The sequence below is a fragment of the Apus apus genome, chromosome Z (genome assembly GCF_020740795.1).
Source record: "Apus apus isolate bApuApu2 chromosome Z, bApuApu2.pri.cur, whole genome shotgun sequence".
Lineage (NCBI taxonomy): Eukaryota > Metazoa > Chordata > Aves > Apodiformes > Apodidae > Apus > Apus apus.
Window position 1 is genome coordinate 16,570,318 of NC_067312.1, and position 15,626 is coordinate 16,585,943.

General features: G+C 36.7%; 1 protein-coding gene across 1 annotated transcript in view; it reads right to left on the bottom strand.

The window, feature by feature from the left end:
* The window catches only part of HCN1 (hyperpolarization activated cyclic nucleotide gated potassium channel 1), a 197,877-nt gene that overhangs the window by 77,667 nt on the left and 104,584 nt on the right, over positions 1-15,626 (bottom strand). Inside the window, exon 3 of the mRNA XM_051643424.1 lies at positions 12,576-12,737. Within this exon, the coding sequence (XP_051499384.1) occupies positions 12,576-12,737 (162 nt within the window). The remainder of the gene's footprint in view (positions 1-12,575; positions 12,738-15,626) is intronic.

A 15,626-nucleotide genomic window follows, 5' to 3' on the forward strand; every position in this document is an offset into this window, starting at 1 on the left:
AAAGAGACTTAAAGAGAACAGAGGAATTTTCAGAATGCAAACTTTGTAATTGTTCATTTACATGAATAGAGTTATACAGCAGACAGCACAATGAGAGTAAGAGTTCTTGGATTCAGGACACATATTTCAATATCCACATTTTGAAGGCATGACACTTACTTTGCTTGAAAAAAGGCTGAGAAGGATGTTAAACTGTAAATATCTTAAAGGACTGAGATTCTAAAGAAAATAGCATAAATATACAAAAACACTGTGTTACTTAACCTGCACATGGTTAGAAATCTTTCTCAACACAAATATTCAGTGGGCACAGACTAAATAACAAGATTGATCTTAAAAATCTGATATCTACTAGATGTTTAGTATAACAAAAAGAATAGTCTTTGTTACTATTGCTTGATCCATTGAAACAAAGTAATAAAAATATTTACTTAAGAGAAATTCAGTTGTTTGCCTTGAGTGAATATTTGATTATGTTAATAAATCCAGCCACCACAGCATTATGTATGGCACTAAGTATGAACAGTGATAAACAACAATAATTTATTTTTATTTCAATCATCCTCAGCGCATATAGGTATAGACAACTTTCAGCTGACTTACAAACAAAAACAATTTCATAATGCCTATGAAAACATTACAGACTAAAGGTATAATGGTCTTGGATAAAATCTAATTTCAGATCACATGGCTACTTCTTCCTTCTGCAGTTTACATTAAAAATTGCAAAACTGTGTACTAAAAAAGAAAATATATTAAAGTATTTTTCAGATCCAATCTTTAGAATAAAATCTGTGCAAAGCAACAAAAATCACCGTATGGGAAGAAGTTCATCAGAGGACACATAACAAAAGAGCTTTAATTCTTCAGCACAGTAAAATGCTATGTTTTTCAAGTATCTTTTAAAATAAGAGTTGTTATTCATTAGAAACACAGGTTATGGTGTATTTGGGTGAGTTTTTCATTCATACCACACTTATTTAGTTTTTAATTCAGATTATGCATTCAGTGTCACCACTGTAAGGGAAAAAATTAAAGGGCATTTTTTTCTGTCTTTAACATTATTATTCGTGAGTAATTTTTGAAGAATATCTTCTAGATATTCTGTATACAGATGTATTACTGTGCATGCAAGCAGTGAGCACCTTCTTTTATCAAGTATGAAAGATTTTAAAAGCAAAAGACTAAAATGAACAGGCTTTATTGAACCCTAGAAATCTTCAACTTTTATTTATTTGCACAAGGGACAACTTTACTCAGATCATGCTGAGATGGATGAGTGCACTGGCTCATTCTGTTGTTTTGTTGTGTTTGTTTTGGGGGTTTTTTGTTTGTTTGTTTTTGTTTGTTTGTTTTAAATTCTTCTGCTTCAGATGCTGTATTTCTCTTTAAACTGCACCATTCCTTCTTTCTCCGCCCCTCATTATTTTGTGTGTGCCTTCACAGCTCAACTAGACTGGTTTAGAGGAAACAAATTTTATTGATCTGCAAAACACATTCTGTTAGGAGCAGTGCAGTTATACTGTTTTTTCTGAGAGCACATGGTACTTCCAGGATGTACTTCCTGCCACCATTTATGTTATCCTTTCCACAAACAGGTGCTTTGAAAAGATACTGCAAAAGCTTAGGGGACCATCACCTTTGCATAGTCATACAACTCAAAAATAAACTTATTTATTTTAGAGTAAGTTTTATACTGCTTCATTTAGGCATTAAAGAGTATGTGGCAGCAGAAAGGTCTTTCTGTAAGAGTAAAGTTATGACAATCAGCGTTAGAGAATCACAGGAAAGTAAAGGCACATTCTATATATTCTCTATTGCATCTGTGTTTAAAATACAGAGATTCAGGTAAAGGGCAGGAATCCTTTAGGTGAATGGTATGGGTTATGAGAGCTGACAAAGAGATAATCTGCATAGGTCCAAAAATTCCATAGCCAAATCTCCCCTACTTATCGGAAATGTAGCATGCTTTCCACTGCCCCCTGAAGTGTACCTTTCCAGAATGAGTTCTTGCATCTTCTCTTCTTACAAATCTGAGTTAAATTTATGTTTTTCTCCCAACAAAGGTTTTAATCATGCAACATAAACTTTACCTCTGAACATCTGAAAAAAGCTGTTCAAAATAAACTGAAAACTCCCTAAAATATTCTTCTGTCAATGATGTTTTAGCAACATTTAACTGGCTTTACATTTGACATAACTGTTCAAGTTATATTGAAGAGATAAATTTAACTGTTATATTATTGCAAAGACTGACAAATGATCAGTGCTATGCCTTTATTCCTGACTGCTACTCAACTACTGTCTGCAAAAGTGAACTAGCAGTCTGAGCAGAGTGACTGAAAATATCACTTCCGAGTAGAAAGTGTTCAAAACCAGTCATGTAAATCCCTCCCTATCTATATCAACATATATAATCCTTTTTTGATTATACGTAGTATTGTCAGAACGCCAGGCTAACCTCACATGCAAGCTAACTTCATCGTTTTCTGAACATAAAAGATTAAATACAGTGACTACACTCTACCGTAATTTTGCCTAAAAAATACAGAAAATTACAAAAAATATTTTATGGAAATCCAAAATAAATGACATTATCTTATTTTATTACAGATTAAGGCAGCTTGGATGGACTAATACGGTACATGAAAGGGACTGGAAAAGGTATGAGTCATCAAGTAAGTTGTCTCCTTCCAATGCCAATTGATGATTTTCAGAGATTGTTTAAAAGTATCTCTCTCATTGCTTTAGCAGTTGTTCAAGATATAGAAAAAATGTGTTACTGAACTAGACCTGATAGTATATATATCTCTCTGCTCCAATCCTATTCATATGAGATTGTCAGGACACTTTAGAAACAAACCCCAGCTATTTAAAACAAAAGGAACTAAATACTGAGGTAATGACAATAATGGTTTTTGGAGCTTAAGGGAAAACACTTTTTATTTTTACAGCTAGATTTAATAGGTTAGTACATGATTTATAACAGTTCTTAAAAATAGATACTCAGCAGTATTTTAATGCTAACATTGTTATTCCTCCCACATGAGATAAAGAACCCCTATTGTAAATTATCAAAAGTGGTATACAGACTGAAGTCTCATCACAGGGTTTTGTTCCTTTCCTTATGTTATCAATATTTTCTTCTAATTAGTAAATGAAACAGAAATAAAAATCCAGAGGGCAGAAAGAAAACAAATCATATTTACTGAGCATTTTATGTTTTAAGTAATTAACACAGGTAAGCATTCACAGCTTGCTCATACAAGTAATACACAGACATCTGTACACAGACTATCTAGGTGATATTATTCAAAATTTACTCATGAATGATAACATTAAAAAAGATACAGGACATTCCAGATAATGCAAAATTTGCAGAGTATTACTGCATTTCTTCTGTGCAAAACCCTTCCCATTACATTATTTTCTAAAAGTTTTATACCTCTATTAGAATTACTTCAGATTGAGTCTGCTCAAATGAGTGTATATGCAGAAAGCAGGAAGAGCAGGAAAGGGAAGGGAAGTAAGTAATGTTAAAGAAAATTATCCTACTCTTTTAAAAAAGGCAAAATACGTGCAGCCTAAATCCAAATAAGTTGTCTACATCACTGGCCTGTATATATAAAAACTATGAGCCAAATCAGTTCAGACATTAAGAAAAATCAGTAGATTAAAACAAATGAAAGAAATGATAAGTTACTGTATTTTCATGCCTTCCTCATGTTCTGGTAACTGGAACTGGATGTGAATCGAAACTGCCAGTCCTACAGGGAATTCTCCTTATTTAGCTTTTAGCTTCATTCTGAATTAAAGTGAAAACATGAAATATCAACATTTCCATGGAAAGAGAAAATTATCAGATTTAGAAACATTCTTATGGTACCATCTTGCCTCTCTTTGGGACTTTGGAAATCCAGATGACAGATCCTATAGACTACTGATGCAGGTTTGGTGGGCAAAGATCAATGGAAACAAAAATATCTCAAGTGTCTTATGTACGAAAGTGCATTAGTTCAGAATTACATGACCCAGAACAAAGTACCTTGCTTTGCTTTTTCTAATGTGAAATGTAAGCATTCTAAATGCACAATTTCGGGTGGCCAATTTTTATGCCTAATTGCATCTCAATAGAGACTTTGCTTTAGATGTACTTTAGATATTAGGATGAGTCAGGTGCTGAATAGCCACGGGTAAAAAGTTTGCATTTGATATGGCAAAACCCCTCAGTAAAAAAGCAGTACAGTCAGTGCTCTTGAGAAAACATGATTGTGATATGGCTGATAAAGACCCCTGGGCAATAACATGCAACTTGTGCAAAGCCAGTTATCTTCATACAGTCTCAAAGCATACAGATCAAGAATGAGACTGTGCATATTAATATAGGTTCACAATGAAAAAGAAAGATTTGCTGAAGAACAGCTGTATAAGAATGATATTCATCTGGATGTATCTGCATCTGGATTTGTTCTGAGAAACCTGCTCTGGCATAAATATTCCAAAGGTTCAGCTTTTGGATTTTCCAGTCACAGGAGGCCACCCATGGAGAGCTATTTCAGAATAATTGCCCTACACTGATATTCCAGTTCAACCTGGAGTGCCACCACGTGCAGATAAACACTGTTGACAGGGGGAAGTAGAATGATCCAGGTTCCTCGAAACAAAGGGAACACTCTCTCCTACGAGAGAGAAACTGCATTTCACCATGAGGTGCTCATGACACCTCCCCACCCTGAAATTCATTCTGTGGCAAATGAGGGATACCAAGATCTAAAATATGACATGATCTAAGTTGTGTTTCTGCTTTTGTTCACATTTTTTGTTAAAGTAATTGCTTAAGGCATGCTTTATGATGTCTATTATTTTTACATATAATGCCTATAAAACATGTTATACTTAACCATATTATGTGCAGTGTCATTTATTATTTTAAGTATAAGGCTGACATAAAATAATTTGTAATTCAGTTACCAGAAATCTCTTCACAAGATACTGCAGTATGAGCATATATGCGCTGGGTTGAATCTTGAGGGGGAAACTAAGAAATTAAATTTTGATGATAAACCTCATGAAGGGCAAGTCCCTCCTTACATACCCATCTTGATAACTTCCTATTTGGTCTTCTGATGATGAAGAAAAAGTGTGAAAATGTTAGTATCTATTAGGTATATCAATTTGTTTTGCATGCTTCCTCTAATTGTTCCATTACTCTTATCCCATTTAAGAAAGAGTAGCTTTGTATCCAAAAGAAACAGCAGTGCACAAGGCAGCCAACTGATTCACTCCAGAAGTCCTCCTCTTTAGCACCTGTTATCACACGAGTAATACAGTGCTACAATCAACACTTAAAAACATGGGTGTCCTAATTTAGATGATTCTTCCCTGTAGCACTGATCATCAGCATCTACTGAAATAATTCACCATTAGAATTACATAATTGTATCACAGAATCACAGAATCATGATGCCTGACAACCCTTTCCATTTTTTTTTCCTAATGTCCAACCTAAACTTCCCCTGGTTTAACTTCAGGCCATTTCCTCTCATCCTATCACTATTTACTTGTGACAAGAGACCAGCACCTTCCTCTCTACAACGTCCTTTCAGGAGCTGTAGAGGGCAATGAGGTCTCCCTTCAGCCTCCTTTTCTTCAGACTAAATAGCCCCAGTTCCCGCAGCCATGCTTCATCAGACTTGTTCTCTGGGCCCTTCACCAGCCTAGTTGCCCTTCTCTGCAACCACTCCAGCACCTCGATGTCTTTCTTGTATTGAGATGCCCAAAACTGGACACAGTATTCAAGCTGTGGCCTCACCAATGCCAAGTGCAGGGGCATGATCACTTGCCTAGTCCTGCTTGCAACACTACTAATACAGGCCAGGATGCCCTTGGCCTTCTTGGCCACCTGGGAACACTGATGGCTAATATTCAGCCACTTGTCAATCAGCACCCTGAGGTCTCTTTCTGCTGGGCAGCTCTCCAGCCACGCTTCCCCAAGCCTGTAACATTGCATTGGGTTGTTGTGGCACAAGTGCAGGACCCAGCACTCGGCCTTGTTGAAATTCATACAATCTGCCTCAGCCAATCAGTCCAGTCTAAGTCCCTCTGTAGAGCCTCCCTACTCCCAGGCAATTCAACACTCCCACTCAGCTTCGTGTCATCTGCAAACTCACTGAGGGTGCATTCTATCTTCTCATCCAGTTCATTGATAAAGATGTTAAAAAGAAGTGATCTCAACACTGAGCCCTGAGGAACTCCACTAGTGACTGGCATTCAGCTGGATTTCACTCCATTCACCACCACTCTCTGGGCCTTGCCATCCATCCAGTATTTTATTCAATGGAGAGCATACCCATCCAAACCGTGAGCAGCCAGTTTCTCCAGGATAAAGCTAAGAGACAGTGTCAAAGGTTTTATGAAAGCCCAGGTAGACAACATCCACAGCCTCTCCCTCATCCACCAGTGGATTCCCAAAATATGGGTACGTTGTAACTGGTATTGCCATATTTCCTAACTGTGTTGTAAATAGAGCACTTATCTGAGATGGGCAATACCACTTATTTTGATCCTGATTCATTGCTTGTAGAGACTTTCATTCTTTTATCTGTTAAGAAGCATTGCTATAACTAAATAGACATGCATTAATATAAATGTATGAGTATAAAGTACATTGAAGTAGTAACATACCTCATGAGATCCTCAATGCTTGTAGTACTCAGATGATTCCCATATGTTACGTACTTTCTAAGCACCCAATTTAAGACTGTGGGATTTGATTTACATAAGCTTTTATTGCTAAGCACTGTAAATTAAGTCAGGGAATATAATACTTTAAACATCGCTTTACAATATTTGGCCATATAATAAAAAGGTACTCAAAAACATTTGTGAAGCTCTAAATGATGATTACTACATGATGATCAAATGCAGAAATACTTCATGAGAAAATGCCCCTATGTCCAACTATAGGGAAGAAGGTGCTAAGCTGATGCCCTATCAAAAAGGAGAAAACCCAGTGCTGAATAAGACACCACATTACTACAATTAATTCCTTGAGTTTCATGGAGTAAAGCAGAGATCTTATTGAAAAAAATGGGATTGTGTAGTAGAAAATGGGGTTCATTACTAAGAAACATTGAGAATTAAAGTGTTATTACTAAATAGTTTCTGTTCATATTAAATATGTTAGCATAGTTTGTAGAACATTATAAATCCTCACCATCTCCCGCACTTCTGAATATGCCCATCAAGTATTCATTTCAGTAATTCATTTTATAATGAGAGACTTTCAAACTCTATGGCAGAAATTCCCAATTTTTTTTCCTAGCAATGCTGATACTGTGAAATATTAAGATATGAAGTCTAATATCTGATTTCTTTTGTCCCTGAGGAAACTAAACAAAGGGGAGTTAATATATCAGAAAACCCCCTTTCACTAAATCCAAAACCTAGAAAACCCCAAGGGCTGCAAACAATTCAACTGCAAGGACAGTAAGGAAAAGACATAACAAAGAAACCAGAGCACCTGAAGGGTCCTTGTTGAGCAAACATTGGCTGACTGCCATGATAAATGCCAAGAAAACAAGCCCTTTCCAAAAGATTTACAATCCCTTTTGGCTTTTAAAAACCTCACCCTTCAAGTTAAATTCTATACTTCTCTGCTAGATTTTTCTCCTACTAAGGGAACATTACACCTGAAAAATCTGGAACTGCCAGGTAAATACCTTGCTTAAAGGATCATATGATTTCCTAAACACAGATCACAGAATCACAGAATGTTAGGGGTTGGAAGGGACCTCAAAGAATTATCTAGTCCAACCCCCCTGCCAGAGCAGGATCACCTAGAGCACATCACACAGGAACATATCCAGGCAGATTCTGAATGTCTCCAGAGACAGAGACTCCACAACCTTTCTGGGCAGCCTGTTCCAGTGCTCTGTCAGCCTCACAGTGAAAAAAAATGTTCCTTATGTTTACATGGAACCTCCTGTGCTACAGCGTGCACCCATTGCCCCTCATACTGTCATTGGACAGAGAAGAGAAGAGCCTGGCTCTGTCCTCTTGACACTCACTATTGAGGTCACCCCTCAGTCTCCTCCAAGCTAAGGAGACCCAGCTCCCTCAGCCCTTCCTCTCAGAGAGATCAAATCTAGACAGGAAAATCTAGGTTGGAGATCTTCACATACTGTTTCTTTGAGGACTAACATGCCTTTGAGTCTGCCACAGGTGACATGAAAAGCCAAAGCATAGGCCCAATACAAAAATTAATAACCTACTGCAAGGTATGGTTTATTGCCAGCAGTCATACTTAGATGGCCAGATTACAACAGTGGCAAAAATGTAATTTCTCATCTCTACCTGCCAAGAAACTTTCCCATGTAAGACTTGACCATAATTGTTCATCAGTTGGGACTCACACACCATGGTTTTTTAATTGACTGCAGCTGACAGTGAATGCAGAAACTCAGTTTGCACAGACTGTCTATAGGAGAGAATCACTGTTTTTCTGTTCCTGCACTTCTCCTGGTTTACGCTGCAAGTTTTGCTCCTAATTTTCTGAAGAACTACTGACTCAAACTCTGTGGTATGACAAAGATGTTTGATGTATGAGTCATTATGTAAGTACACTAGTCTGAACCAATGCAGATCAGAAAGCTGAGGATAAATCACACAAGGACCCAAAAAAAACAGGCTTTCTGAGTAAAGGAGAAATTAGGCAGCATCATTAGGAAAGTCTGAGAAGCTTCTTCAGAAGAGACCTTTTTTAGGAGTAAAACTCACAATCCTAGTGTCAGAAAAAAAAAAAAAGGAATTGCAACAGGGAGCCATATACCTTTGCAGAAGGAACTGACATATTTTCTATAATGGATTATTGGAACATGACTTACAATGCGTGGAATATAAACAGCTGCTGCTTACTTTTATATTGTATTTACTGTTTTGCTTTTTTTTTATATTTAAGAGAAGTGCATTGATATTCTGGAAGAGCCCAAGATCCTGCCTGTCATTAATAGCTCTGTATTAATAAAATCAGTGCAATTTAATGTCAGTAAAGATATACAAGTGGCAAGTGGGACTGCGTTTAGAAAAATAAAGGAAAATACCAATTCTGGCTTTCAGTTCCTAGCGACATGAAGGCCAATGTTAGGAACTGGCCAAGAACACTAATCTGAGAGTACAGATGGACTCATTAGTAGTATTGATTATGATAACATCCAAATGTGATTTGAACATTTTTGTTGAACTACTTAGGCTGTAGGTGGGTGCAGCATTAAACCCACATGACCTTACTCCCTTATACAGAGAAGGATTTCCATTTAATTTCATAATCTACTTCATGCTGCAATACGACATTTCTATCATCCTTTCAATGATGAAAATCCAACCAATTTGTTTTGCCTTAATTGCATTCAGTCACATTGTCCAGAGGTGCAGTAAGGAAAATGTTGGGTTTCATTATGCTATTCCTTTGTGATATTAAATTAGACTTACATTATTTTTCTTAACAATGTTCATAAGCATGCCTGTGGAATTTGAATATTTTCACATGTCAGTTGGACAGAAGAAACAGCTTTTAGGAGAAGGCTTTTAGAAGTTCTTGCACTCTGCAGCCTGAGGCAACCAATGCACAAGACAGAAGAGAACCATGGACTGGAAGAGTACTCTGGTCTGTGCCAACTGAGGAGACAGCACGTCATCTTCATGGCACTCTTACTTCCTTTAATATCCGGTGATCTGCAAATGCTCTGTCTTGTAACTCACTTGCATATTGGAAAACTAAGTTTTTCTGCCTGAACACACATTGGCTTGAGTAAGTCTTCAAGTAAATGATCACCATGAATAAGTGTTAAAATTTTACTTCAAAGCAAAATCAGTGTATTAGCCTGAGGTTAGCCCTTGCAATAGTGTCATTTTGACAAATGTACGTGGGAGTCACAGTGTGAAACCTAGGAAATGCTCACAGAAACTCTCCCCTAATCAGAAAAAGACTGAAATTCAAAGAGGAGTAATTTTGCCTTTCTTAGACAAGTAGTATTTCAATATTATTTGACTCAATTTTTTTAAACAGATCTCCAGATGCATACAGGTGTAAGGAATTATCTTTACCTACTAATTGCCTGAAAACTCTGACGAAAGTCTGAGTAAAAGGGAATACTTTGACAGAAAGGTGCTTTAATGGAGCTAGGGAAAGATCTCTTTCTGACAATACTGGCTTTTTGCAATGGCAATCTCTACCAGAACTTCAGGACAGAAGAAATAATAAGATTCTTATCAGACTTTCTTTCCCAACAGCATTTGAGTCCAAATCCCAGTATAAGGAATAGTCATTTCAGTAACATAACTTGAAAAATTTGGAATGCATTGTTATATGCTACAGTATACCAGGGGAGTAAGATACCCTGCTTCCCAAAGCTCTTACAGTATCAGGAACCTGAAGCCCTTTCAAATTCCAAAGTCAGCAGTTGGTTAGACTCTGAACACACCAGTGAAGAACATAATCATCATCACCATCATCATCTTCATAATTCTATTCTCTCTGTCATTTCAGATGAATGATATTCCATTATGGCTTCTCTGTTTGTATTCAGTGCTAAAGAATTCACTTTCAGAGCCTGGAAAGCAATCAGGAAATGTCTCATAACAACGCGATGGGGTCAGAAGAAATATCTAATTGTGTTCCGCAACTGTGGTTTTAGAGATGCTCCTGATTCCAGATTGGTAATCCACAACTCTTTCTCCTGCCACAGGACGCAATTTTCAGATCTCCCCACAAAGTCCATTAACAGCAACAGTTTCAGTTGCCAGACAAAAACTTTTTTAAAAAGTGTAAAAACTTTCAAAAAAGGGTATTCCCAAGAATATGTGGAAGTAAGTATAAGCAGAAAGAACTGTGTCCCAGAGCATGTGCATAGTGTGCACAGCATTTTTAGATTAAATGTAGCTCTCCTTGTGAAAGAGAGAATTTATTAATTCAGTGTTCTTTAAAAGTTAAATCCTTCAATTAAGTGTAATCTGAGGCTTCCTTTCACTCGCTTGCACAGTTTTCATCCAGACCTTTAACAAGCTGGTAGAAAATGTCCTCTTTCTAAATGTAAATGGAAGATGCTACACAGCAGAACCCAGAATGAAACAGAATGCAAAGATGTGCCAGTCAGCATCCTGGTGACCTAGTTTTACGTAGCAATCCCACTTTTGAAGATATGTACCTGGTTTTTGTTTTTTTTTTTAGTAAAAGCTGCACAATGAGGTGTCAGCTTATTGTTAAAGATGTTGCTTGATGACTGCAAATACTTGTCTGTATGACTGAAAAAGATAACAGGACTAGAAGAAATGCCCTGAAGTTGTGCCAGGGCAAGTTTAGACTAGTTATTAGGAAATATTTCTTTATGGAAAGAGTAGTCAGGCACTGAAATGGGTTGCCCAGGCAGAAAGTGGAGTCACCATCCCTGGAGGTATTCAAGGAATGTGTAAATGAGGTAATTCAGGGCATGCTTTAGTGGGCATGGTGGGTTTTTTGTACTGTTGGTTTTGTAGCAGTGTGTTTGGGGGGCTTTTTTTTCAATGTTGTTTGTTCAGGTGGGTTTTGTTGTTTCCTTTCCCTCCACCCCTGGGTGGATGGTTGGAGTAAGTGATCTCAGAGGTCTTTTCCAACCATGAAGATTCTGTGATTCTGCAACAGTCAATGAGCTCCCACAGTACTGTGCAGTAGCATGTTCCTAAAGGAACAGAAATACACAGGACTGAGCAAAAATCCCATCTACAGTAAAGGCACTTTTTAATGGGTTCTAACATAATAAAAACTGGAGAGACACGCCTTTTCAGACAGTCAACAAAAGTTGCTTGCAGCTTTTTCTTTTTGGTGTAGGCAAATTTCAACACATTTTCAGTTTATTTCCTAAGAAAATGCTCTATTTACTATCTCATCTGACTTTGTAAAAATTACTTCAGTCTTCTCAGTCATTGCTCTTTAAGCCACATGGCAAGCAGGAAGAACATAATTATCCTTCCTTGCAATTTAGGCACAGCCATGTTCCATCCTTGAACAGTCTGTTCACATACGAAAAGTATCACGGAAGGAAACCTGCTTCTCTTATTTCACTTAGAAAAAACTCATGTTGATTGTTAAGTTGGGAACAACTTGGTAAAGGGATCATGAGATGACCCCAAACTTATTTACAAAACAGAGGACAACATTAGATGAAACAAACACCAACATTGTACCTTCCAGAGCATTCTGAAGTAACAGCAGAAGCTAATGAGACTGGTGAATTGAGTTTGCCCAAATTTATTTTGGTGGCTTTTTTAATGGAATAAGGGTTTATAAATTAAAATTACGCTAAAACTGAAAGTATTTTCTGGCTCAGGTAATGACAATTGGTCAATATTATTTTACTGGTGATGAGGGCTACAAAATAACCTTTAGTGTGTTAGCAAGCCAGCCAACAAAACCCAGAGATAACTTTGAATAAATTGCAGGGCAGTGCATTACTAGGCATGTATGTTTACACCTAAGTCTAAAACTAACTGTTTTAAAAAATAATGTTTAGAAAGCACAATGAAAAATGAACAATACTTACAACCATACCGTTTAGGGACACCCAGCAATCTGGTGGGAAATCCTGGAGCAACGGTACTAAAAACTGTAGACAACCATCCCAGTGGCAGAGCAGCAACATCATTCCAATCAGATTAAAGATTCTCACCACAGCACTGGCCAGATCGTACGTCATGTGGAAAATCTGTAGGCAAAAATTGTATATGATGTATGTGACGGAAATCAGAAAGTCAAAACATTTGCTTCTCATCAGGTAGATTAAAGACAAAGATGTATCAGCCTCAACTTCAAAGAAAGCTGAGAGTTCTCAGCAAGGTCTATTAATTTGGACAGAACTGTGATGACTCTTGGCTGCACCCCAGTGTTATACAAGCTGCTGAAAAGGGCTTATTTTGGATCTGAAGTCAAGAATGTAAGTATTTTCTTAAAGTGTACAACTTCTTTCAATTGAAGCAAGTCTTACAAATTAAAAAAAAAAATAATAAAAAAAATTGGCTAGCTAGGTAAATGTTATGAGACCATTGCATGTCTGTGGACTTGGTGTCTAAATACTGACAAAGCTGTGGAAGATGTAAATTCAATGACCTATTCAGAAAAGATTCACCTTCACATTTTTTACCTTCTTAAAAGCACCAAAATCAGAGTGAAGAAACAATATAAGTAATTTTACATATTTTTGGACTTATATTTTTATGCTGTTACTCAATTTGTGCATGCCAACTTACTAAGCAAAATAACAAAAATTGTTTTGAATCATTTGCAGTTATCCTAAAATACTGAGAACACTATGGCTACTATGTTCATATTAGCTAAGCTTATATCACACGAATATAACCATTTGTATTTCAACCTGTTCCTCCATTCTTAAGACAAAAAATGTTTGCATCTCAAAAGTTGCTCACAGCAAATCATACATACACTGTTAAAAACCAGTTTTTTTCAGGTTTGTCATGAGCAAATTTATTGGGACAGAACTGGTGTGAACAGCAGCAGTCAGCTGCTTAATAGTTTCGAGAAAAATGCTGGGTTTAACACTTCTGTGCTGTATTGGTTTCAAAGCACTTCCCAACAACAAATACACGCATATTCTTTACTTACTACACAATTCAGTCAATTCAAGACAACTGTGTTACACTTTGACTATCATGATACAGAAGTTCCATTTAGAAGATTAAGAAAGTCCAGTTGGTGTTTCATGGAATTTTAAGTAGAAAATATTACATAATCGTACAGATAGACATAGAAATCAGTTTAGTTCTGAAAAACATCAGATTGCTGAAGGCATATAGGCATATTGGCACATTCCATTTTGCGTTTGTAAATGAAAATTCACATATGAAAGATGGAATGTTTGTATCCTAACTTTTACATATCTAAACTAAAAGCAGATATTAAATACCCACAATGTAAATGAGTGCAAATATGAAGAACATGTTATGGTGTCTTTCAATACCATTTTCTGTCAGTGGGAGTTTGCCCTTGTTTAAAAATGGTGGTTTATGTTTTGAGTCACAAAATGCAAAACCTGCACGTGAAAAACATACCTCAGACATTAACTTTATGTACAAAACTATTTTCCAATCTAGGGCATTTAAAAATAATATATTCCAAATCCTTGTTTTGTAGACAGTGGAAAAAGATCCTTATTATGTTACACAAAATGTCACATCTTATCCAAATACCATCTACCTTCTATCAAAATTGAGAAGATTACACCAATATTTAGGACATAGCATAGACAGAAGTAAATATCAAAGTGCCACCATTACACATTTGTCTTGTTAAGAAATGTATTTACATTGCATGTATTTTGATAGCTACAGTTTCAGTAGCACCATATGAGTCAAGAGAGTAGGTGTGTGAATTGAAATAATTTTATTTTAAAGAACTGGAAAAAATAGCAAGGATTACTACTTTTTTAGAACATAAACACTCACTCAGGTTACACATGGGTATTATACTACAAACACAAAGTACAGATGAAGTACTGATCACATGAAAAGTTGCAACAGCTTTGTCACAAAAATCAGGTTTTCCCTTGGAATATTTGTCTGAAAAAAATGCAGAACATCAAACAGAAACAATATGTATTTCCCACAGAGATCACAACTTCCCCAGGAATTTTCTGTTACTCTGGAGAAGAAAGCTGTCACATCTCTACACTATGTCTGGACCAAAATCAAAGTTCCCACCCACACTGTTTTTGTATTGCCTCAAGCTTCCCATTAGGCTTTACTGTAAGAGACCAGATTTTCACAATAAGTCACTGATTTGGATACTGAGTGTTTTTGAAAAAATGGGTCACAAATATGACAATATTAGAGCAAAAATAAGCACAAACATTTCTTCATTTCTATACTTAGAAAAAGAACTTTGCTGAAAACATGCACCTATATGTTTTTATAAGCAGGGAAAGATCTGGATATCTAAAATTCTCCAGAGATCAAAAAACAGCAGTTGCCTGCATGTAAGGCTCCTGAATTCTTGTCCTGCCCCTGTAACTATTGGCCTAGGCACCATAGCAGATTGTGCATGCATCCTGTGATCATAGCTGCATAAAAATTATAATTATATGGTTCTTTCACTTGGATGGAGCCCATTTTTGGGCATCAATCCAGATTACATAGATGGTCTGCAAAGCTCATATTTTGATACAGAATTTCCAAGATTTTAGAGTATTACCAGTAGAGTGCTGGTACACTTTCATTTCAAATATTAAATTTTTAAATAAAAATGTGGGTGCATAAATTTGGCAAAGCATTTATTTCAGCATTTCCAAGATCTTGCCTATCTCTTACAGATGTATTGCTCCCTGCCCACCCCATAAGACTGTGCAATGGTTCAATAAGGCCTCCCAAATGAGTCTGCAGAACCTGAACACCGGAGGAGATATTACAAAGGGAAAATGACATTCAAAACAATCAGCTGCAGCAGTGAATGAAAATTAAAGGGCCTTGCTAAATCAAAGAGTTCCGATGTTGGGATTGGGCTCTGCAAGAACTATTCTGTCTTGTCACAACGGTACAACTGTGCAACCCATTGTTTTTCTTCAAAGCCTCTTCACTAATAGCAT